A 25988-nucleotide genomic window follows, 5' to 3' on the forward strand; every position below is an offset into this window, starting at 1 on the left:
CATTCATTTTGAGGTGACTAGAATATAAAAGCAAGGATGTAATGCTGAAGCTTTATAACGGATTGGTCAGACCATATTTGTATTGTTAGCAGTTTTGGGCCCCATATCTAAGGAAGGATATGCTGGCACTGGAGAGGGTCCAGAGGAGGTTTACAAGAATGATCCTAGGAATGAAAGGGTTAATGCATGAGGAGCATTTGATGGCTCTGGGCTTGTACTCCAGTTTAGAAGGATGAGGGGGAATCTCATTGAAACCTACTGAATATTGAAAGGCCTGGATAGAGTGGATGTGGAGAGAATGTTTCCCCTCATAATGGGAGAGTCTAGGACCAGAGGGCTCAGCCTCAGAATAGAAGGACTGCCCTTTAGAACAGAAATGAGGAGAAATTTCTTTAGGTGCTGAATCTGTGGAATTTATTGCCACAGAATACTGTGGAGGCCAAGTCATCAGGTATATTTAAAGCGGAGGTTGATAGATTCGTGATTAGTAAGGGTATCAAAGGTTATGGGGAGAAGGCAGGAGAATGGGGTTGAGAGGAATAATAAATCGGCCATGATCGAATGACAGATCAGACTCTGGGCTGAATGGCCTTATTCTGCTCCTAGGTCTAATGGTCCTAAACTCCACTTGCCATTCCTCTGCCCAAATTTCCAACTGATGTGTATCTTGCTGTATCCTTTGACAGCCTTCCTCACTATCTGCAATTTCACCAATTTTTGTGTTGTCTGCAAACTTGCTAATCAGACCACTTTACATTTCATCCAAATCATTTGTACATTACAAACGGGTCCCAGCACTGATCCCTGTAGGACATCACTGGCCACTGACCGCCAGTCAGAATGGCACCCATCCATCACTACCCTCTGTCCTCTATGGCCAAGCCAATTTTGAATCCTATCGACCTAGCCACTGTGGATCCCATGTGACTTAATCTTCTGCATCTGCCTACTATAGGAGCCTTGTCAAATGCTTTACTAAAGTTCACATAGAAAACATCTACTACCCTATGTTCATCAATCACCTTCATTACCACCTCACAATCAGGTTTGTGAGATGTGACCTTCTCTGCACAAAGCCATGCTATCCCTAATAAGTCTATGCTTTTCCAAATATGACTAAATCCTGTCCCTAAGAATCTTCTCCCTGCCACTGATGTAAGGTTCATCACCCTACAATTTGTTGGATTATCCTGACTGTCTGCCTCAAACAAAGAACAACACTGGCTACTCTCCAGTCTGCTGGGACATTGTTTGTAGCTTAAGTGGATACAAAGATCTCAGCCAAAGCTCCAGCAATCTCCTGCCTTGCCTCCCTCTGTATCCTGGGATATGTCCCATCAGGCCCTGGGGACTTAACCACCTTGATATTCTTCAAGAAACCCAACACCCACCACCACCTTAATATCAACATGCCCTATTGTCATAATGTTTAAAAATGTACTCAATTTATTGTATTACTGTGGCATATCTAACTCTATTGTTTGAATTTTGCAGAATTCTTATGGCTGGTATCCTGCCATTTGGTGCCATGTTTATTGAATTGTTCTTTATTTTCAGTGTAAGTAAATTTTAAATTTTAGTTGATGCTGGTTGCATGCATGTGTAATTTCCTTTTCCTCCTTCCCATTCTTTAGGTTTTCAAGTTTTTAAACCAACAATAGCCGATATTTGCTGTCCCAAAAGCTATGTAATGAAATATTCTATGCTTACTGAAAGATTTGTAAGAAAATGTTCATTTATCACTTTAATCCTAGTGATAGTTCTGCTTGTGTCCTGTTACTGTGTATTCGCCAAGGCATGAAAACAGTTTTTCATTGAGATGATAAATCAAATTCCTTCAATTTAGTGAACCTCTTATCTGTTTCTTTCTCTTTGTAAATGGAATCCTTTGTTAACCAGGCTAATACAATTAAGTAAAATATCCCTGTTGACCCAGTTTTTATTTTGTAACTCTAACTGTGCAGATCAGAAACATATTTGTTAAGACCTTCCCATTCAGAACCAGATGCTTTAATTCTAGTCAAAATAAACTAGGTTATAATCACAAGGAATTAATTAATTTTACTTTCTTTTACAGGCAATTTGGGAGAACCAATTCTATTACCTCTTTGGATTCTTATTTTTGGTATTTATTATCTTGGTAGTATCATGCTCTCAAATCAGCATCGTCATGGTTTACTTCCAACTCTGTGCAGAGGTATGATCAGATATGCATATTGAGTTGTGATTGTGTTTAATTCCTTAGTTTTCATTTTGTATCAATTTCTGATTTTAACAAAGATGATTAGATGATCCCTTTTCATTGCCATCAAGAGAAAATGGAAATCATTTTTTTGTATTTTCTCTTTATGGCTTTTATTAGGTATAGGTTATGTTCCACAGAACCATAAGTGTCCATTATTTACAAATGAGTATTGATAGGGCAGCTTTGATATCAGTAACTTGGAGACCTTGGTATTAACATCAGTAAATAGTCCTATCCCTACCTGATGACACTGGCATCTGCTTCTAGCGGAAGAAGTCCTGGATAACTTGCTCTTTTTAACCTGCAAATACTGAATTCAGTTATATGTACTGAGGATTGATTAATTTGGGAACCTTGTGATTTTAAGTTTGCTGAATAAATTCCTGCTGTTAGGAGACACGAGACTGCAGATACTGGAATCTGGAGCAATACAAAGCACTTAGCAGGTCAGACAGCTTCTATGGAGGAAAATAAACAGTTGATGTTTCAGGTCGAGACCCTTCATCTGAACTGATGATCTGCTGAGTTCCTCCAGTGCTTTGTGTTGCTCCTATTGTTAGGAATTGAATCAACATTTAATCATCTTCCGGCCATTTGCAGTCACCCAGCTAGTGTGGAGCAGAATGTTTTGGTGAACTATACCTGATAAGATTACTTCAATTTAGCTCTGCACCAACCGACTTGGTCTGGGCAATTCAGTAACCAACCAAGGTGAGGTCTTGATTTAAGATGTAATCCATTAATAACCCCAACCACACATTTTAAACTGGCTCTGATCCTGAATCACATGAAAGCACTGCAGTAATTTCCCTCCATTGTCAACAACTTAAAACTGTCTGGCGTTCTGTATTGAATGAGCAGAAATTTGCTCCAGTAGGGTGGCATAGTGGCACGGCAGGTAATGCTGCTGCCTCACAACTCCAATGTCCCGAATTTAGTCCTGATCTTGGGTACTGACTGTGTGGAAGTTGTATGTTAACATAGCACAGTATAGCACGGGAACAGGCCCTTCAGCTCACAATGTTGTGCTGAACTAATTAAACTAGCAATTAAATGCCTAATTAAACTAATCCCTTCTACCTGCACTATGTCCATATCTGCCCACCCCCATTCTCTGCACCTTCATGTGCCTATCTAAGAGCCTTTTAAATGCCCCTATTACATTTGCCTCCACCTCCATCTCCACCCCTGGCAGTGCATTCCAGGCACCCACCACTATCTTCTTGAAACAAAACTGGCCCCGCACATCTCCTTGGAACTTGCCGCTTCTCTCATCTTAAATGCATGCCCTCTAGTATTAGACACTTTGACCTTGGGGAGAAAAAGATGCTGGGGGCTGTCTACCCTATCTATGCCTCTCATAATCTTATAAATTTCTATCAGGTCTCTCCTCAGTCTCTGCCCCTCCAGAGAAAATAACTGTAGTTTCTCCAACCTCACCTTATAGCACATGCCCTCTAATCTAGGCAGCTTCCCATCACCACCTCCTACATTTTCTCCAGGTGCTCTATTTTACTCCCACATCTGAAAGATATGCCAATAGATTAATAGGCTCTTTTAAATTACCCTTTGGTGTAGGCAGCAGATTGGTAGAGAACCAATAAAACAGCCTCCTGTGTGAGTCACCCTCCAACGTGCATCCAAGCAAGTGTCTGCACACTAGCTCAATGCCTGAAGTTGGGAATAACCATGATGCTGGAGTGGAGGTGATTAAGGTTGAAAGATTTCCTGTTTGTCACTTAGATTAAGCTTGTTGGCGGTGAGGTGCAGCATTGGGACAGAAAAAAAGATTTGAAAGTTTTGGGGCGATTATGCTTCTTTCTTGATGTGTCTACACAGTGATTGGATCTCTTGTGGATTCATTAGTTAAGATCACAACTTGATATAAGATACAGATGCACTTCCGCAGACAGCTAAATTTGGGAATATTTCACAGCCCCTCACAATTAATGAGTCCATGATTTTGAGGGCAGCAAAGGCCATGTATAGTGGTTGATGCTGCTCCCTGCATTGTTCTTGGAATTGTGTGCTGAAGATCATGTCCATTCTGCCTCGTGAAGAACAGAATCCACACTGTGATTTGGGGAACAGCTGTTCAACCACTGGGAGTGGGACCCTTGCAATAACTTTCCCTATGGCAGATAGCGGGGAGATGCCTCCATACCTACTGCAATTAATCTGTAAACCTCAATTATCTTTAATAGTGAAAGCTAACAGTAAAACAAGCTGTCAGTAGTATGTGTCAGGATTCTATACAAATTCCACTAACTCCATTATTTACTTCGTACCAAATTCAGCATTAATAGAATATACCTGTCCTGAATTTGTTTTAGTGAATTGTTTAGCTGGGAAAATCTTAGGATGAATACTAAGTTTCTGTTGGAGTGTATCCATTAAAGGAAGTCTGGTTCTGATTAAGTTTAACTTTTCTTTTTGACATTTCAGGATTATAGATGGTGGTGGAGAACATTCATGGTGTCTGGTGGATCTGCATTCTATGTGCTTGTTTATGCCATATTTTATTTTGTTAATAAGGTATGAATGATGAAAAATCAAACCAATTTATTTTTTTAATTTTAACGCTCTGAAACAGTTCAAGATTTAAATAATTTTTCTTCTCTCTTTAGTTGGATATTGTGGAATTCATCCCATCATTGCTGTATTTTGGCTACACAACCCTGATGGTGCTTTCTTTTTGGTTACTTACTGGAACGATTGGATTTTATGCTGCATATATGTTCATACGCAAAATCTATGCTGCTGTAAAAATAGACTGAAAAGACAAGCCTGACAATGAGGAGTTCATGTTTATGATGGGCCTTCCAACTATGACAAGCATCTCTAGATTCTGAAGATTATTATTTTGAAAAAAATCCTTCAACTTGGGTAAATGCACGATGTTCACTTTTGGTGTGAGAGGGCAACAATGTCTATAAGAGGTGATTTTTTTTATATCTGTTTGATTTTTGAAAACGGGCCCCTTTTGGAGACAACAGACATAGAATGCTGCATAAACGTTAATTTTTTTAGGAAATAACTATCCCAATTCTGTTCCAGTGTCATTGTAATTATTCCATATTAAAAAAAACCTAAGTTTTACATCACATTGATTATTAATGTGCCAGACACTTTAAAAATCTATGACTGGAAATATTTGTTTGCCTGTTAAGCAGCCATACCTTAAATATTCATGTATTTTACAGTTAAGTAGGAAATGGTTGTGTAGAAATAGAATACTTTGTAGCCAGAGCCAATTTGCAAAGAGATCCTAGAATATCCATTGCCATTTTTTTTGTCTGATCAAAGAAATCCATTACTTGTACTTTGAATGCAGCTCTATTAACTTGAAGTAACTTTTTTTTAAAACTAAGAGGCACAGAATACATATAACTCAAAGCACCAGGGTAACCTACTTTACTCAAATATTCTATGTTGAATAGACAATGTCCATTCCATTTGATTGCTCTAGTGAAGAAGCCAAGTTGCTTGGTGTCCTGGAATGAAATGCCTATAATTTTTTTCGATGGATTTCCCACTCACTTTCAACACTTGCACATCCAGTTGAAGTGCACCATGTTTGAACATGTATCACAGTTGAGCCAAACAACTGAATTGGATCATACACCAAAAAGCTTATTTGTTCAGATGTAAATTATTTTTCCCCTAGTAATTAAAATAAACTGTAAAACAGAAGCCTTCAAAATTACTATAGGTGCATATTCAAAATGACTGCAGACTTGTTGGTTCTAAAAGTGGTTTATTAAGAGTTTGAAATAGCTGACTAGTGTTTTGGCTTGCACCTCGATTTACTGAGACTATTGTGTATTTTTAGATGTGAATATATAGGCATATCTGCAGATTTCAGTAGAAATATTAAAGTATTAAGGCTTGACAACATTTAAATTCCTTTCATGTTTTCTGTGAAATGCTGATGAGTAAAAGCCTGTGAAACAGCATTCTGAAAAATCTTGCACTTTCTCTTTATGCAGTGCATGTGTAATACAGTAAGGAGTTTATTTTAAATACTTTAGTACTAATTTACAATTGACTTTTTACATCTCTTTCCCCCTTGGGTCTCTTTCATTGAAGATGAAATACAACATTTACATATAGAATTGCAAGTGTATAAAGAGTAAAGGTGTTTCTTACTGTCAGAATCTGTTATTGAAGTAGATGAGAAAATGAAAAACTAATGAAGTTACTTTGTGACCACAATGCTTATTTACTAGTCTACTGTTGAAGTATTACAAAATACTGCACTGACTTCATTCAGGACGGACACCACCAGTTTGTTTGGCTGTTTGACAATTAATCAGTAGATTTGCTTTTCTCTAATAATTGATGGTAAAATAGCCCTCAACAGGGGAAAATGGGTGATATGAAGTTTACTGTGATTTAAATTTTGTACATTTCTAAATATTTAAATGCTGCATTAGATTATTTTTCTTCATTGGTTCCATGGGATTCATTTGACTTTGTGACTTTCACGCAATGGTGTAAATAAACAATTTTGTACTTTTGCTTTTTGGTCATAGGCACTGTAAGTATTATGTAATTGTTTCCAAAGGCATGTTACTCTTCATATAATGAGCAGTATAAAAGTGTGTAAACTTTCCTTTATACATTTCTGCAGTCGTTTTGTGCTTTTTCCATAATACTTTTTTTTAAACCTAAGGAAAATTGCTGTATGGTTTGTTTTTGTAAATCTGAACAGATTGTTGCTCAAATGGTGCATTTTTCAGATTGGGAGATGTAATATAATCCAAAACACTTAATGATTAACATCCTCGGGTGAAGTTAGGCTGTCATTGCTAAAATGACAGAGCTTTTTTCTGAATCTTTATCATCTCCATATGCCTGTTGTATAGCTGGAAACTGAAGATGTATTTCCAACTACAAATTTACATAGATCTTGCTGAATTGTGTGACACTTTCAAATGCTGTTTCTACAAAATTCCATTTTCTAATTTTTTCCAGATATTTAAATCCAGATATAGTCTTGATTTATTAAATAGGTGAATGTAAAACACTAATCTTCTTAACCTCATCAGAATGAAAAGGGAAATTATCCCCCTTATTCCTAGTTTGTCAACCATAGAAACAATGGACCAAATTTTGCAGACCACAGTAAACCACACTATAGGCAAAGGATACAGTAGCAGAAGGCTCATAATTGATTTGTTAACTCACGAAAGAATTTTGAAAGCTTGGCACAGAACCATTAAGATTCAGATCTATATGATTCACAATTATCTTTTCATTCCTTTATATCATTGCAAAATGAGTAGAACTGGTCTCCTTCCTTTAATAGCACTTTTGAAGTTGGCAATCTCTTCAGTATTCACCAAGGAGAGGGGTCTTGATGATGCTGAGGACAGTGTTGGTAACGGTAATGTTCTAGAGCATGTAGATATCAAGAGAGAGGATGTGTTGGATCTGCTAGAAAACATTAGGACAGATAAGTCCCCAGGCTACTTCATGAGGTGAGGGAGGAGACTGCTGAAACATTGGCTAGGATCTTTGAGTCCTTGTTGTCCACGGGAATGGTGCCAGAGGATTGGAGGGTGGAAAATGTTGTCCCCTTATTCAAAAAAGGTGGTAGGGATAGACTAGGGAATTACAGACCAGTGAGCCTTACGTCTGTGGTGGGCAAGCTGTTAGAAAGGATTCTAAGAGATAGGATCTATGAGCATTTAGAGAATCATGGACTAATTAGGGACAGCCAGCATAGCTTTGTGAAGGGACAATCATGTCTCACAAGCCTGATAGGGTTCTTTGAGGAGGTGACCAGGAAGATTGATGAGGATAGTGCAGTAGATGTGGTCTACATGGATTTTAGTAAGGCATTTGACAAGGTTCCACATGGTAGGCTTCTTCAGAAGGTCAGAGGCCAAGGGATCTAGGGAGGCTTGGCTGTGTGGATTCAAAATTGGCTTGCCTGTAGATAGTAGAGGGTTGTGGTGGAGGGAGTGCATTCGGATTGGAGGGCTGTGACTAGTGGTGTCCCACAGGGATCGGTTCTGGAACCTCTACTTTCTGTGATATTTATTAATAACTTAGATGAGGGGGGGTGGAAGGGTGGGTTAGCAAGTTTGCAGATGAGACAAAGATTGGTGATGGTGTGGATCTTGTGGCGGGCTGTCGAAGCTTAGAGGGATATTGATAGGATGCAGAGCTGGGCTGAGAAGTGGTAGATGGAGTTCAATCCAGGGAAGTGTGAGGTGGTACACTTTGGAAGGACAAACTCCAAGGCGGAGTACAAGGTTAATGGCAGGATTCTGGGTAGTGTGGCGGAGCAGAGGGATCTGGGGGGTTCATATCCACAGATCACTGAAAGTTGCCTCACAGGTCGATAGTTAAGAAAGCTTGTGGGATAGAGTTTAAGAGCAACGAAGTAATGATGCAGCTTTACAACACTCTGGTTAGACCACACTTAAGAGTACTGTGTCCAATTCTGGTCGCCTCATTATAGGAAGGATGTGGCAGCATTGGAAAGAGTGCAGAGATTTACCAGGATGCTGCCTGGATTACAGAGTATGGATTATGGGGAGAGACTAAACGAGCTAGAGCTTTACTCGTTGGAGAGGAGGAGGATGAGGGGAGACATGATAGAGGTATACAAAATATTAAGAGGAATAGATAGAGTGGACAGCCAACGCCTCTTTCCCAGGGCACCAATGCTCAATTCAAGAGGGCATAGCTTTAAGTTAATGGGTGGGAAGTTCAAGGGAGATGTCAGAGGGAGGTTGGTGCATGGAATGCGCTGCTGGGGGTGGTGATGGAGGCAGATACGTCGGTCAAGTTCGAGAGATTGTTGGCTAAGCATATGGAGGAATTTAAAATAGAGGGATATGTGGGAGGAAGGGGTTAGATAATCTTAGGTGTGGTTTGAAGATCAGCACAACATAGTGGGCCAAAGGGCCTGTATTGTGCTGTATTGTTCTATGGTTCTATGTATATTCTTATTAGTTTTTTTTTAAATAACCATTTCTAGCCAGTTTAAGAATCTGAGAATCACTCTGCTTGCAAAGATGTGCCAAGCAAAAGAAACTAGAAAGCAGATTAGAGCCTACTGATCTGGTAGCTTGGTGTGAATGCTAGAAAATACATGTGCTTAGTTGCATTTTCTATTCTCAGCATATTTGTTACTACTTTATGCACATCAGCTTGCAACTAATGTCATGTTTTAATGTTTTCACCCCAGTAAACTAAGCTCAATATTCTGTACAAACATTCTTTACATTAGATCATTTAACTAGAACTTTGTATATAAAATGGCTTCCATAATAACATTCAGCTTCTATTGTAAAGTAAAACTCAGCTCTGAAGAGGGACAAAAATCAAGTTTGCAATGTTATAAATTCATTACTCTAGATTAATGAATTTATTAGAGTAATTAATCAGGAAAACTGAAATTTAAACTTCTCACATACAGTGGGGAAATCACTAAGATTTGCCAGGATGGAGGAAGAGCTGCACAATTAACATTGCTTTAACACAGGAATTGCAAAAAGCTCAAGCAAAAGACCATCTGAAGCCTGAGGCCTGGGGCCGTACCGCCTTGTGTATAGCTGGCTGTTAGTACAAAATAAAATAAGTAACTCCTCCCAAACTTCTTACACACCACCAGGGCAACATGGAAAAGGCCAACAAAATACAATAGATCAAGCCACTATATGCAGAAACAATTTAAAATTGAATTTTTCCATTTATATCATTAGTGATGCAGGGTGAGTGGCCTGGGTTTGGTTTAATTATCTGTTGACATTCTGGTTAAGTAAAAATTAAGAATGTTTTAAATAGTATATTTGGTATGAACTGGGCATTTTTAATCAACTTTGTGCCAATTTCTCCAAAAAATATAGATGCCAGTAAACAAGTCAAGCCAGACTAGACTAATGGGTTGTATGGATAGTTGAGTAAAAACAGATACGCTGCCTCTGTTATTACACTCTTATTATGATCCCATAAATAGACAACAACCTTAATTTGTGCAGCTTGAAGGATTTTAACAGCTAATGATGGAAAGACTATCAAAACAAAACACACATTCAGCAATGAAGTTAAAGTTCTAATGTACGCACTCCACAACGGAAAGCTTCCAATGGTAAGTGAATACCAAGAATACTCATCTTCCTGCATGGTTTCTGTTTACCAAAAACAGCAAAGTAGTCTTATGTTAATAGTTCATGCAACCCTTGAAATTATGTCTTAAGGAATCCGAATGAATGTAAATAATGAACATTTAGCAGTTCAAGCTCCATTGTTTAATTGTTCAAAAGTAACATGGTAGCAGTCAATGTATAATGTACAATAAGTAAATATGTTTGAAATATTTCTTTGGATCTACCAATAAATGTCCAACAAATTCAACTGCAGCAACAAATTGCAAATGAAACCTGATAAAATGCTCATTTAAAAATGTGATTATGTTGCACTTAACCTGAAATACATTTGTACAAATACCAGTAGTATGTAAATAAAATGCTATATAAAAATAATGATTACCATATGCAGTAAACATCCTGTCATGACAGAATGTAGTAATTTAAAAACAAAATGCAGGGAAAAAATACTATTTACTATACAATGTATAAAGGACAGAAATGGATTGCAGTTTTTCCAACTTTTACTAGCGATCTGTTGACACTTTGTGGATTCCACACATCAAGTGTTTTACACATTCACTTTAGTCCTAGGTGAGGCTTGGCACATGGTAGATTGAGAGAGGAAACCATCTTGGCAGTAATTAGTGCTTTCTGAGGAAGCAAAACAGTTTCAGTCTTCAGTCATCCACTGCAGAAAAATCCAGCAAATACTAATGTTGACTGTGCCTTCGATCCCCAAGTTAGTTCACTTCCGTTAGGAGCAGGCACAATTTATTTTTTGAAAAAATATAAAATGGGCAAATTACTTTATCTTGATCTGCTTTCATTCAGTCCTAAAATATCAGTACAAATATAGACGATACTCTTAACTGTAAAGAACTTTACAAAATACAGAGAAATTGTGCAACTATGGAAGCACATTGACTCTAGGCTATCTGATGTATAAATCATTGGTAAACAATTCTGGAGGAGGATACAATTTGTACAACTCCAAATACGGTGATTAAACCTTTGAATAATGTAGACTTGCAGCAATAATTAAAACAATTGGTGACTCCATCATCCAGGTTCAAACAAGAAAGAGATTTGAGTGCGAGTCTGGTTTATACAATAAGTTGATTTATGCATCAGACATCCCAAGCATTAAAGAATGAGCAGCTGAATGGTAGTAATACAAAAAACACTGTAATGCTCTATCATAATACTAAAACATCTAACAAAAACAGCACTTATAAAAGATTAATTACCAGTTTATGGTGCTGAAAAGATACTCTCCTATAAAGATTTCTGAAAGTGCTAGAACATAGCAAAATAACCAGCCAAGAACCTTACAATGAATACAAGAAATGAGTTCACTGAAAAAACAAGTATTTGTTCAATGTGCAGTATTCACTGGTGTGAATAAGGTTTCAAGAGTACAACTCAGATGATCCGCTATCCGATTGTTCCAAGTTCCCGATGATTTGGCATTGGGGCTCACTGCAGCCCCATTTCCCGCTCTCTCTTTAAACTTACCAGGTTCACTAGAAAATGTATTATACTATTGTGTAGCATCTAAAAAGAATGAATCAAAAGTGTGTTGGGATATTAATAGGAACAATATTTAATTGTCCAGCAAATCTGCTAGTCCAGAGAATGCCAGATTATCAGTTTTACTGTACTTGATTTTGGCCTTCAGGATAACTAAGAAATCTAGCCACAGTGTAGCACACTTTCTTCCTTCCAAAATATTGATGTAAACAATTTTCTTCTGTTGCAAAGATTGAAGCATGTAACAAATTAACAATTTTTCCCATTCATACTGTGTCTACATTTTAGTTCCTTCTCAAAATAGTGAATTTACAAAATCCACAAGGTTTGAGATAATGCTGAACTATTGCTGTAACAATTTACCTGAATTTCAATTGACAACGAGGGGAACTCCATGAAAATTCTTAGGTAGAATAATTCGGCAGTGATATTATTCGATCCTAATTATACAAAGCCTAATATTGTTGATTTACAAGAGAAGCATTTAATGTATTTAGACATGGAGAATTGATTTGCAAAAATCAACAGCAAAATGTTTATTTCTATTGTTTCTATATGGATTTTGAACTAGTTTTCATATTCATTGTAAGCCAGGTTTGGTTTTCTCCTAGGTTTTATAGCAAGAAACATGCATGAGGTGGTGTGTTGTGTCTTTGTGAGGTCCTGCTCAAAAACAAACTGTGGAATAGGGAATCAAACAGCTCAAAGCCTCAGGTGGCCAGAATAAGGCACTGTCAGGAGAGGCAAAATAGTAACAGAACTAAAATCTTTACATTAAAACACAAGCATAACATAAAAATCTTTGAGACCCTGACTTAATATTATCAGGGTATTCTGACCCTGACTTAATATTATCAGGGTATTCTTAAATCAAACACCCTGTTCTGTATCCTTTCTAGATCTCACAGTTCCTAAATACAAGGAAAAGATACAATATTTTCAAAGTACATATTCACTATATAAAGGTCTAGTGATATTCAATGAACTTTAAGATTACTACATCTACAAGCCAACAATGCATTTCTTGCAGAAAATGGTTAAGAATTCAATTAGCTTGTGTTTAACTACTTAATTGGAGCTAAATTTTCTAAAATATGCATTATAGTATTATACAGAGATGTATATCATAATGTCTCTTGAAGATACATTTGGGGTTTAAATGAATAAACAAAAACAATTTACGATTATTACTCAGGTGTAAAAGGTAGGATGATTAAAATATTAGAAGCAACTGCATTATAATTAAGCCATAATACCTCCCCATTAAGCTGCGAGTTGAGTGTTCGTTGTGTCTTTAAAGGCAAAATTAGTGTTGGAAGGAAAACTCCACCACACACATTTACATACTGGCTATTATGACATTAAATTTTATTCAAAATGCTATATTTTAATTGTGCCACAAATCTGGAGGCAAAAATATAAATCTGCAAGTTCAGTTAAAAAAAGAGGCCCAGACTTGTGTAAAAAAAAATCTGCATCTAACTTTGATCAAACAGCTGTGACTATTTTTGTACATGTGCGTACCTTTGTTGCAAACTATCTGTGTGGTCTACATTGACTTAAGTTGTTCCTTTCAATACTGTTTGCAAGTGTTACAGCTAATGAGAAATGCATTTACAGTACTGGCAGTAAACACCAAGAGTGTTCCTTGGTTTAGCAATCTAATGATTACTAAGGTGCTTAATCTGTACCCTAAATAAATCAGCAGTAGAATTTACAACTGCTGATTTCTTTTTAAAAACGTGTTGCATGTTTTAGCTTTGTTGTAAGTGAGCTACTGTTGATGTCCAAAACTCTCGTAAGCAGATTGCTGTATGAGTTCTTGTGACAGCTCCGCACAACACAGTAAGATATATTAATGTATGGGTTAAAGTGATCACATAAATAAATGACATTTACCCTCATGAGAAAAATTTAAATACGAAAACTGCTGCTTTCCTATCAAAAAATAAATAGGATTCAATAGTAAGAAGTTTCATAAACCCCAGAATGACAAATACCATTACAAAAAAAAGAGGCGAGGATTATTGTTACCAACATTCTTAACTTAGTGTCCATAGGGATTGTTTCTGCTGGCTAGTTTAACCTGCATTTATTTTACTTAAAATGGGTTAATGCTACTATTAAAATGAAGAGAGAGCCACAAGAATGTGCTGAGCATTTACCTACTGATATTACACATAGCAACATCTTTTTGAATGATTAAGCAGATCAATTCTGCTTTGTGAGAATTAGCAAGTTAATATGTACAAAGTGTCTGATTTTTTAAAAAGAAGATTTTAACAATTCACATTATGGGCACAATCGACTTGACCACGCAAAAACCTGTTACTCAGAGATCTTATTGTGGGACATAATATTTCCGTTAAAAAGAAAAGCATAATTTGGACAGCTGGCCAAGCTTGATTGACAAAGCAGAGGCTGATGTATTCGCATAATGCCATAATAACTAGATTTATAATTTCTCCCATCCTTCACTAATTTTTCTCTAAAATTCTATCTCAAACATTTAACTCATGGAATAACTTTGCATTTGTAACAGATCTCCAATGAATGTTTAAAAAAAAGTATGAAGCATCTAGCTATCTGGGGAGTAATTTTCACATTAAAACTCATCCACTTCTCTGAGTTCTGATATGTTCAGTCCCCATGTGGATTTGTATCCATGCTAAGAGTGTAGAAAGCAAAAGGCTCATTGTTTGTGAATGCCTAAGTTGCTAACGGATTTTAAAAACTCCATATTATGGATTAGACTGGATAACGGAAATTGCCTTATCAAAGCTTCAGCTTCCCCTCGAGTTTTAGAAAGCTTTGTGCGCTTCAGTAAATTCCACTCCAAGCACAGACTACCAAATAATAAATCCAACAGCAGTTCACTGGAATGCCTGGTGGAAACGCGGCAACGTTGTTGTGCTCAGACTGGTTGTAAAGACTGGAGACAATGGATGAAGAGGCCCAAGGCTTAGGCCATTTCCAGATCCTTGGGAGTCCTGCAGTTGAGGCTGAAGAGAGGTAAGTAAGGACTGAGGCTCACTTTGTGTATAGCCCATTACCAGCCCCCCTGCTGAAACAGGTGGATTGTACGTAGGGTGGTTCAGTGGTAAAAAGCTCAGCAAATGGGAAAAATCCATGTTTGCTGTACAGAGGGATTCAGTAATTATAGCAGGGCTTTTGGAGAGCAAATGTTCACCAGAAATGTCATCCAGAGGCCCAGTTTGTGAATCTAAGCCTACTTTAGTTGGTGCAGGCTGAGATTCATGGGATGAAAGTGGCAAACTGCTGTGCAAGTCCATTAAGTAACTTTCCATCTCAATTTTTGTTGGCTTCTCAGGCAAGCCAGTGGCATATGAGGTAGATCCAATCTGATACTTAGAAGGGGGTTGAGGAGGTGCTGAATGAATTGAGGACGGGGATTCCATCTGGCAACCCATTCCCATAGCTAGAGAACTAGCAACCAGGCTATGTGATGATCCTGAATTTGTCATGGCTTGAATGTGTGAACTGTACATGCTCATCGGCAAACTAGTAAATGGCTTACTTACTGTCTCCTTAGAAGCCATGCACATCATTGGACTAAGTTCTTCCTTCACTGTTACAGGTGGACTGCAGTGAATCAGACCCATTACATCAGATGGCTCAGTCTTAATTTTCAACAACTCCTGCGAATGACTCTTCTTCATATGTCTTGTCAGGTGGTCCTTCCTGCCAAACCTCTGAGCACAATACTGACAAAGAAAGTCTTTCCTGCCTGTGTGAACCACCATGTGTCTCCGAACGTCTTTCCGAGTGTAGAACCGTCGGTCACAGTGGTCACACTGGTGCTTTTTCTCCTTAACACCACTTGACGACTTGCCTGAATGTGTTTTCAGGTGCTCAAGCAAAACCTCTGTGCTCTCAAATGTCTGAAGGCACACTTTACAGGTCAGGTCACCATTGGTGGCAGCATGCAGTGCTAGGTGGCGCTTGTAACCCAGCTTGGTGTTATAGTTTTTGCCACATTCTTCACACTTGAAGGCCTCTTTATTTGGATCATGAGTCTGAAGGTGGTTCTTCAGATGATCTTTCCGGTGGAACATTTTTTCACAGTAGGTGCACTTGTGTGTTTTTTGTGGTGAATGTGTGGCCATGTGCCTAGATAAAATAATGGTGAATACAAAATCAGGACTGTGACTAGTTCCCAATCTACTTAAAAATAATTAGCAATATGCTCACAATAGACCAACGTACTACTGATTAAAAACAAATGTAGACTTGGTACTTCAGTTCAATTACTTTAAAATAATCCTTTCAATTAACAAGCATACAGAGATAATTTATATTATTAATGATTTTCTAACATAATGCAGTTTTAGAATTAATACAAGAACATGCAAAATATTTAACTTCAAAATGTTAAATCTTAAATGGAAATAAAATTACAACAATACTCAATTATACGGAATTGTTTTCCATCTCTTTTGGTTAACTGTTTTATTTTTCCAGGAGTTAAAGCACAGAAATGCAAACCTTATGTAAACCTAACAAGGTAACATGATTTACTGTTTGTCAACAATTGCACACATCATAACATTAGTACTTAGCCAATCAAATAACAATAATGTGGAAAACACAGGAAAGGTAGCCATGCAGAGCGAGGCAGAGGGTGCCTACTCTATTTAAGATAGCAAAGGAAGTGGAGACAGATCAATGGATACAAGTGTATAGAGTTAGGGCCCAAGGGATGGCTGAGCATTAGCCAAAAGATTAAGCCATCTGACATCAAGGCATTTGGGTTGTCAAGTTGCATTTCCAAACTAGGCCGAAATATCAACCAGATTTGTCTGCTATTGTAAATAATTCTTCTTTCAACATTCCAGGTTTTATTATGCTCCAATTTTTGCTCCCTTTCCAAATTTTCAATGCCAAATTCATTCTCCATTGTCATCACTTTATATTTTGATTTTTTTCTTCCACAGGGATTCTATATCCTCCGTCATCTCCATTAGTGCCCATTATCCAAATGAGATTTGATTCTGACCAGGCACTACAACTGAGCCAGACCTGGTTATCACTTAATGTCCGTCCATACATGCACACTTTCAGAAGGAGTTACTAGATAATGATTGCAATTGAGCATTTGGGTGATTAGCCTCCCAACCCAAAGGAAACCAGTTTGAAGTGCCATTACCTGCATCGCAGTGAGATCAACTCTAGTCTGTAGTGATTTAACCCAACGGTCTAAATACCTTAAATGCTCATTTGTTTTGACTTAAGTAAATCCAATCTTTTATTATGTGGTTCCAACTCATCCCTTTCCCTACCTTTACAAGTCAGCTAACATGCATGTGCACCTAGTGCATCTTCAAAAGCAAGAATCCTAAATTAAACACAAGTTGAAAGCAATTCCAAAATAATGCTAACCAGTGACTGCCTGACTCTCTGGGTATACAAAATACACGATTTTTGTTTTTGTGGGCTTCATTGATTCATACCATGCAGCCTTGGGGAGGCTACATGCAAAGTTCAATATTCCCACTAATTTGTACTGCTCAGGGTATGGGTTCTAACCAGTATCAAATTTGAAATACATTTAACAATGCAGCAATAGTGTTAAGAACAGCCTTTTTCAGGCTTCTAGGTTTCCAAAATAAGGATAACTTGTTAGAAAGTCATATGAAGGTAAAGAGAACTAAGTTGATTCACATTTTTGGATATTATTGCAATAATGGTCAATATTTTGATGTACTAGATGTGTCTGATAGGTTTACAGACTGGTGTGTGAATGGTTGACGTGATTGCTGAAATTATTTTTTTTAAACTCCTGATAATGGCAGGTAAAGAGGAAATAAAAGTTACTGTTTTGTGCAGCCAAAGTGAAATGAATGAACTTTCTTGGTGGGGAATTCCAAATTTGTTCAATTTTGTATGTGTAAGACTTCCAGTGTTAAAAAACCCTTCATACAATAATTTAGGCCATTAGGAACTTAATTACTACTAGTGTTTTGACAGCACTATACAGTTATAAAAGAACTATGTTGGTTCTACATATTTGAAGGGACCTGACTACTTGCATTGTCTACATCTTTGGAATCAGCTTACTATATCCAAAAAGCTCCACCTAACTTCTTCAATGCTTTGCTTACATAAAAACCTAGTTTTGATATTCTTTTGCTAATTATTGAATGGTTAAATATCCTTATGGGACTGTTCTACTGGAAAGTTACTTACAATAGCTCACTGGGACTTAGTGAATCCAGCAGTCACGTCAAATATCCACTCTGAAGTAGATATTTAAACATCATTGGTAAAATGTTGTGGAAAGCAATAGTTTTGTATGATATTCCTGTGTGCAATAATAATGATGTTAACCCAATTATTTTAAACAAGTTAACATTCTTTAAATGAGCATCAAAAGAATGTGTCAAGGATTTATCTGCTTAACGCACCAATTATAATATCTAGCCTGGTATTACTACAATCTCTAACCAAAATGATGCTATTTCTTTCTGTGCCGAGTTCCTTTGGTATCCTGGGGGAGTTTAACTGGTGTATCTGATTCAGAAGATTATAATGAAGCCCAAACTCCAATATAACAATCATTAGCAGACAGCTCTGGTCATACCAAAGAAATGCTTTAAACAACCGCCATAGTTTGGTATATTATTGGTGTATTTTAGCTTCAGTATGCATCATCTAATCCCCATAGTGCAAAAAAAAAGATAGAATCAACTTTTAACATAAATCAATTTTGAAGTAAAAATGGGCCACATTGAAATAAATAGCATTGTGTGTCAGCAAATCATTTGTTACTATGATAATGCTGAAGAGAAACAATATTGTAATTTTTCACACAACATAGGAAACAGTGAGAAAATTTCCTCCATGTATTTTGTGTAACAAAATTATACCTTTTTTAAAAAAAAGAGGTTATGATTTTGTTACAGTACAAACAGAAAACTAATGGCAACACTGAACCGATTAGAAAACAGTGAAGAGCTTGAGTTAATCAAAGACTGAGAATGTATTTAAATGTCAATTTTGTTACAAATACATGAGCAGGCAAGGTGAGATATGCCAGCCCTGTAACATTACCAGCAAATTTGTTGGCTGTAACAACACTCAGAATTTAGGGCAGTTGCAGGGTGGAAGTTGGATAGGCATTGGGCATGGTTTGCTTTATAGAATTTAGGTTCTGTTGTCTAATCAGTTTTGATTTTTCAAACAATCTGATGTTCTGAAGTGAAATTCACATCATATTTCTGTATCCAGGTGATTTTGTTAAGCAAAATTCACAGAATATTTCTATTGCTGAACAGAAGCTTTAAAAACAAAGACTTGACGGAGATTAACAAATTCCTAAAGGTATCTTCAGCAATTCCTTTCTTCTAAAAGTGAGAAATTCTGATGGCCAAAATGTACATTGAGCAAGCGAGAAACAACCCTGCTGCCTTCCTTTATATGCAAATATAACCCATCCAAAATTAACAGAATGTTTGATGGAGGAAACACAACACCATTAACATGTGAATGTTCAATTTTGCTCAGGCAAGCCTTTTCATCTGTAAATGGATTAAATTTATAATCTGATCTGTTTTAGTGCACATTCATGATGAAAAGAAGTAAAAATGCTGAAATACAAAATAATAATAACCTGAGTTTTTTTTGTTAAAATCTAATTACCTACGCCATTGTAGCATTGAGTTTTAACATCATTAAAAAGTCATATGGCAGTAGTTTAATTAAAAAAGTGGTCAATCTGCAGAAGGCTCAGAATCTCCCAGGTCCATTGCAGTTCCTGATGAAACTTGCTTCATATTTTTTGCGCTAATTTGGGCATCTTCTGTGGCAAAGAAAGTCAGTCAAAATGCTAGCTTAGACAAGGAAAGAACTTGAAGTTCTGGGGGAAAAAAGAGCAGCATGCAAGGCAGAGGTGTGGAGAACAGAATATTAACAGAGGTCGAAGCATATCATGAAATGATGCAAAGGATTATCAAACTGAAAGGAGTATATTTAAACCAATGTAGAAATTAATTAAAGCTGGTGGGTGTGCACTGCAGAAGTAAACAATGGAGATACAAGGGGACGAATGATAGAAAAGGAGTTGGATGAAATGAACTATTTTCAATTTTAACCAAATTGATGAATGGGAGACAAACTAGCACTTTCTCTGAGGTAGTATGAAAATAAGCAGCTCTGGAAAGTTCATCATCAAAAGGGACAGTTTTAGATTGAGGTAAAACTTTTACAGCACAAAGACAAACATTCCACCCATTATGTCAATGCAAGCCTTAATGTTCCACAGAACGTCTCTCCTACTTCACCGTATCAATACGTTCTTCCACTCACTTCCCTCTCGTGTACTATTTGAACATTCACATGAATTATTCAAGGCTGTGCAATCACCCTGTGAGCTCCACATTCTCACTACTGAATAAATGTGTGTCACGATTTCTGAATTTACTACTAACCCTTTTGTATTTACAGTCATAGACTTTCCCATGAACAGAAACATTCTCTCTAAGCCTATCCAAGCCCTTCAGAAGTGTAAAAGGCCAATGAACTCACTGATCAGTAGTGCTGCAATCTGTTCAATCTCTCCTGATAATTGGAGATCAGAAGAGGCAACTTTCAGGAGGAAAGTTCAAGAAACATTTAATTTGGGTTGGAGGATGGAGGCCAAACACAGTCTGATTTCCCACCCTACTCCCTCCCCTCACCCCAGCTTGGGCTGACAAATGAAGTTTCTAATTTGGGTAGATCTGTTAACTGCAGTTCTTTCATATTAATAAGCATGGCTCCAGAGAGCTTTCATGGGGTTAGTTCTAAAAAAATGTAGGTGGTGGTAAATGCTAATGAGGAGCAGAATAATTGTGGAGAGATGACAAGCTGACATCACAGAGAGTAGTCTGACTACAGTGAGAAGAGGCTCACAGGGCCTGAAAGCAGTAGGAATTGAATAGATGAAGCACAAAATGAAAATCTTTAAGCAAGGGGATCACCCATAGCAATTATAATAAATAATGAAGATAGGCAGCAATGAAGAGCAAATACAGTTGCAAAACTGGAAACAAGGCAATATTTATTTATTCTGTGGAGAATAGAGGAACTACAACAACTACAATGTAAAAATATACATAAATAAAGAATGCAGGAGGCTGTGACTTTTTAAACAAAAGCCAGGGGATGCTTTGAGGTGCAGAGTGTTTGGGGATTATGAAAGAGACTGACCGACAGTTGGAGAATGTGCGCTCAGGTACATGACATGCAGCTGTTGCTTTGCTTCACATACACAGGTGTAACCTAAGTGTGGCCAATCATCACAGAAATTTATATACATTTTTATGCTATCTCTTCTGTTTCTAGTCATGTGACAAAAGCATTTTGCACTCAGTAAAAGCCGCACTTATGTAGTGCTTTCAAATCTAGATAAATGCCCCAAGGCTGTGTTTTCCAATGTGCTGGCAGTAACCAGATGTCATGAGTCAAGAATCCAGATGTGGCTTTACATTTTTCAGTAAGTGAAAATGAGTTTTTTTTCCCCACAAAGAACTGCCATAATTATACTTCAGCTTCATATATTTGTTGGCAAAATTGCAAGATGTAAACCAGAGTATACACACACTTTCTGATCTTTGCATGAGAGTTATTTTTTTTAAACATAACCTGTTTATTAGTGGTTCACTGAGATGATATGGAGCAATGTATGGAGGAGTTCAAGATTGCTCAGCCAATTTGCCTAACTGTTGTAGGAATGGGGAATAAAAAGCAAACCTAGCCAACACAGTAGCAATACAAAAGGTAAGCAGCTTTCAGCTTCTTTCTAGATGAAGATCAGGTGCTATATGCGAGACAATATTCCAATATACTCGTTCCGAAGAAGTTGAATGTTGCCTATAACAAGTCATAACTGACAAGCTGCACCAAGATGAGGTATGCATCATATATTCCTACTGGAATTCTAAACTTTAGTCAAAGAAACACTTAAAACTTTCATGCTGAATACTGATAGATGTTCGGTACACAATTTGCTTTACATTTAGCTGTACAGAGTATTTGGTATTTTCTACAGAAGCCAGAGCATATGACTGCATCTCTCCTGTGGCTAAGCGGACATTTCTATTGAGCAACAGTGACATTAGCTAACAAAAATAGATGCTGGGCATCGTAACCGAAGACTTGGACAATTGGGTTTTAAAAAAGAGCTATAAAAACAGGAGTTTAGTTGGAGAATTTTACAGGTGGGTCCAGAGTGAGGAATGATTACCAATGAGAGGGCCAGGAGATGCAGATGATGAGCAAAACTTTATGTAGAACAGGAAGTGAGGACCAGCATTTCAGATGAGCTGGAGGTTATGAAGCGTTGAGGGGTGGAGGCTGGACATAAGAGCAATGCCACTATCAAGTCCAAAAGTAATGTAGCTAAGCCAAGCAGCATGACTGAAACATTGGTGGAGGCAGGCAAAGGCTGCAAAGACAAAGGTGGCAGAACTCAGAATGGAGATAACTTGGGGTCAGATCAAGCCTTAAGGTTAAAAAAGACACAGAGATTGTAAAAGTCTGGTTCAACCTGAAAAAGTGACAAGAAAGGAGCACGGGTTGGCTCCTTTGAATCCATGGCCCTCATACCCAATCACAATTATTTGTTAATTAGTCCTGAAATTTTCAATTAGCCCATCTAATACAGCTTTTTGGAAAAGGTTACGTTTCCACTAAGCTGTGAGAGAAAATGTTTCCAGATTCTATTCCGAAATGACACAGCTCTATATACCCCTATAGATAGGAATCACAAACTAGAGGAATGGCTTTTCCCTTCTTGCTTAGATACTAATTAGATACACCCATTCACCACCCAAAATTGAAGGAAACCAGCCAAAAGGTTTGTAAAAACAGTTCACATAACTAAAGGTGTATAGTGCAAGTATCATTTTATTGTATGAGCACAGAGAGCTGCTGCCACACGTTCCAGTGGCTAGGGTTCAATCCTGACCTTGGGTGTGGACTGATGCAGTTGCCCATTCACCCTAGGACCAGGTGCTTCCTCCGTCATCCCAAAGCTGTGCTGGTGGGTTAATTGGCTACTGTAAATTCCCCATAGTGTACATGAGCAGCAGGAGAACTGGAAGGTGATGGGCATATGAGAGAAAATAGGTTACAGGTAAATAAGTGGGGGAATGAGAGTAGTGAGAATGCTCAGAGCAAGCACAGACTCGATGGGCTGTTTGGCTTCCTTCTACATTGCAAGGAAATAGGGCCAACATATTCATCCTGGGATTCAGTGCCCAGAAGAGAGTGCAATATTCAGGTGGGCTAGGACCAATGATTTGTCATTCAATTAAAACAAGACCTTCCTCCCTTTTGTATGGCAACCCTGTATTAAACTCTGCAAATACTTCTGGTACCTGCACAAAAGCTTTTAATTCATGAGAAACAAAGGACTGCAGATGCTGGAATCTAAATGAAAAATGAACAAGATGCTGGAGGAACCCAGCAGGCCAGGCAGCATCCGTGGAGAAAAGCAGGCGGTCAACATTTCGGGTCAGGATCCTTCTTCAGGACTGAAGATGGGAAAAGGGGAAGCCCAATACGTAGGAGGGAAAAGCAGAACAGTGATAGGTGGACAAAAGAGGTGGGGTGGGCACAGGGTGGTGATAAATAGATGCAGGTAAGAGATAGTGACAGGCAGGTGTGGGGGAGGAGGGGAGAGCAGATCCACTGGGGGATGGGTCAAAGGCAAGGAGGCAGGCAGGCACCCCATGGGAGGGGAGAAATAAAAATAGACAAGGGAAAAAAAAGAGAAATAGGCTGGGAAGAGGGGGAAAAAAAAAGAGGCTTCGGTTTACCAAAAGTGGGAGAATTCTATGTCTATGCTGTTAGGCTGCAAGGTTCCAAGACAGAAAATGAGGAGATGTTCCTCCTATTTGCATTTGGACTTCTCCTGGCAGTGAAGGCAGCCGAGGACTAACATCTCAGTGATAGTGTGGGAGGGGGAGTTGAAGTGACTGGCGACAGGGAGATGCAGATCTGGTTACGGACAGAGCGCGGGTGTTCTGCAAAATGGTCACCTAGTCTGCGTTTGCTCTCACCAAATGTAGAGGAGGCCACACTCGGAGCACCAAATGCAGGAGATGATATTAAGGGAGGTGCAAGTAAATCTGTCTCACCTGAAAGGACTGTTTGGGTCCCTGGATGGAGGTGATGTTGGGGCAGGTGTTACACCTATGGCGGTGGCGGTGGCAGTGGAAAGTCCCCAGGGTGGGAGTGGGATGGGTGGGGAGGGAGGAGTGAACTAGGGAGTTGCAGAGAGAGCAGTCCCTGCAGAAGGCAGAAAGGGGTGGGGAGGAGAAGATATGCTTGGCAGTGGGGTCCCGTTGGAGGTGGCAGAAAATGTGTTGGATCTGTAGGCTGGTAGGATGAAATGTGAGGACCAGGGGGACCCAATCCCGGTTGGGTCTGGGAGTGGTGGAGGTGTGGGAAATGGCGGAGGTGTGGGAAATGGCAGAGATGTGGTTGCGAGCTCTCTCAACCACACCTTTCCTTCTCGTTTTTTCTCACCCATTTTTTCTCCCTCCTCCCATGGGACACCTGCCTCCATACCTTTGACCTATCCTCTGGTGGATCTGCCCTCCCCTCCTCCCCCACGCCTGCCTATCACTATCTCTTACTTGCATCTACCTATCACCACCTCTTACTCACCCCATCTAACCTCTTTTGTCCATCTATCACTGCTCTGTCCCCCCCATATATAAGGCTTCCCCTTTTCCTATCTTCAGTCCTGAAGAAGGGTCCTGATCTGAAACATTGACCATCTGCTTTTCTCCACGGATGCTGCCTGGCCTGCTGAGTTCCTCCAGCATCTTGTTTTTTTTTCCTTTTAATCTGTGAACCTGGATTCCAAATCTCTTTGTCCCTCCATAGTTTCTGACCTCTCAATTAGAAAACATTCCAATGTGATTCTGGATCCAAGATGGTTAAACTCACACTAAACTCCCATTTCTCATAGTCTTTCCCATACTTACCCTGCCTAAAATCACAGTATAAAACTTATGGTTTCCATCTACAGAACTTAATGTTCTTTCTAATTAGTAATTTATTGAAATTTGCATCTACAATTTTCTATTTCTTTACCTGTCATTGATCTAAGTGATTACAAACGGAATCCCTATAAGAGATCATTTGGGAAAATCATTCGTCACATCTGTCAATTTTACCCATCATGTCCATCTCTTACCTCCCAATTCAATTTTCAAGTCCAATTATGCAGATTCTGATTTTTGCTAATCTTACCAAATAACTTCTGAAATCTCACATGGCTAACATTTGAAGACACTTTTCCATCCACCTCGCAAATGATTTAAGAAATTCAGTCAAACTAGTCAGGCAATGCAGTCTTCACAAGTGATTGGTTGGCTAATACATAAAGTGTTTAGTTACCCAGTCCCTGATAACATAATCCAGTCAAATTCACACAAGAATCACTCTCAAACCTTGCGGCTTTTTCCTATTCACAGGTCCTAACAATAGCAAAAGATCTACAATTTTCTAAGCCAAGGGCAGTTTCTAGCCAGATCTGGAAAATTATACAGGTATCTGCAATTTTCTTACTTTTTAAAAAAAATTACTCCACACAGAAAACAGTAGGCCTGGACTAATTCTGTTAAATTCTCCATCATTGTTTTAATATTGTTATTAAATCCACTGAGATTTTAAGGTTCCCACGTACAAATGGTAATCTGATCATTTCCAATAGGTAGCAAGGTGAATTTAGTAATAAAGATGTGGAGTTCATGGTGGTGACCAAAGACAAAGATTTGAAGAAAACAACAAAATGCTGGAGTTGACTGTCTGCTTTTCTCCATAGATGCCGAGTTCCTCCAGCATTTTGTTGTTTTTTCATCTAGATTCCAGCATCTGCAGTCCTTTGTTTCTAAAGACAATGATTTCCCTCTTCCCAATACTTTACTAGACAAATGTGAGGACTTTCCTAGGTTGGATGTCAGACAAGAAATCTAGTAGCCTTTATTCAGTGGAAGAGTTGAGAAGTAGAGTTGGATGTCGTCAGCAGATTGGCTTTCAGATGTACAACTCCTAGTACGTTGTCATCATAGAACAGCTTGTAGATAAGAAAT

The 25988-nt window shown here is 38.3% G+C and overlaps 2 protein-coding genes across 5 annotated transcripts in view; one reads left to right on the top strand and one right to left on the bottom strand.

The window, feature by feature from the left end:
• Positions 1 to 6860, top strand: part of tm9sf4 (transmembrane 9 superfamily protein member 4) — a 50051-nt gene extending 43191 nt beyond the window's left edge. The window contains exons 16-19 of the mRNA XM_052031675.1: positions 1495 to 1558; positions 2078 to 2197; positions 4691 to 4780; positions 4873 to 6860. Coding sequence (XP_051887635.1) covers positions 1495 to 1558; positions 2078 to 2197; positions 4691 to 4780; positions 4873 to 5022 — 424 coding nt within the window. The 3' untranslated portion in view covers positions 5023 to 6860. The remainder of the gene's footprint in view (positions 1 to 1494; positions 1559 to 2077; positions 2198 to 4690; positions 4781 to 4872) is intronic.
• A 1481-nt stretch (positions 6861 to 8341) lies between these two features.
• Positions 8342 to 25988, bottom strand: part of plagl2 (pleiomorphic adenoma gene-like 2) — a 91939-nt gene continuing 74292 nt past the window's right edge. For all 4 annotated transcript variants that reach the window (XM_052031541.1, XM_052031543.1, XM_052031540.1 and 1 more), the window contains one exon: positions 8342 to 16014. In XM_052031541.1, the coding sequence (XP_051887501.1) occupies positions 14757 to 16014 (1258 nt within the window). In that variant the 3' untranslated portion in view covers positions 8342 to 14756. The remainder of the gene's footprint in view (positions 16015 to 25988) is intronic.

This window comes from Pristis pectinata, chromosome 16 (genome assembly GCF_009764475.1).
Source record: "Pristis pectinata isolate sPriPec2 chromosome 16, sPriPec2.1.pri, whole genome shotgun sequence".
NCBI classification, from domain to species: domain Eukaryota; kingdom Metazoa; phylum Chordata; class Chondrichthyes; order Rhinopristiformes; family Pristidae; genus Pristis; species Pristis pectinata.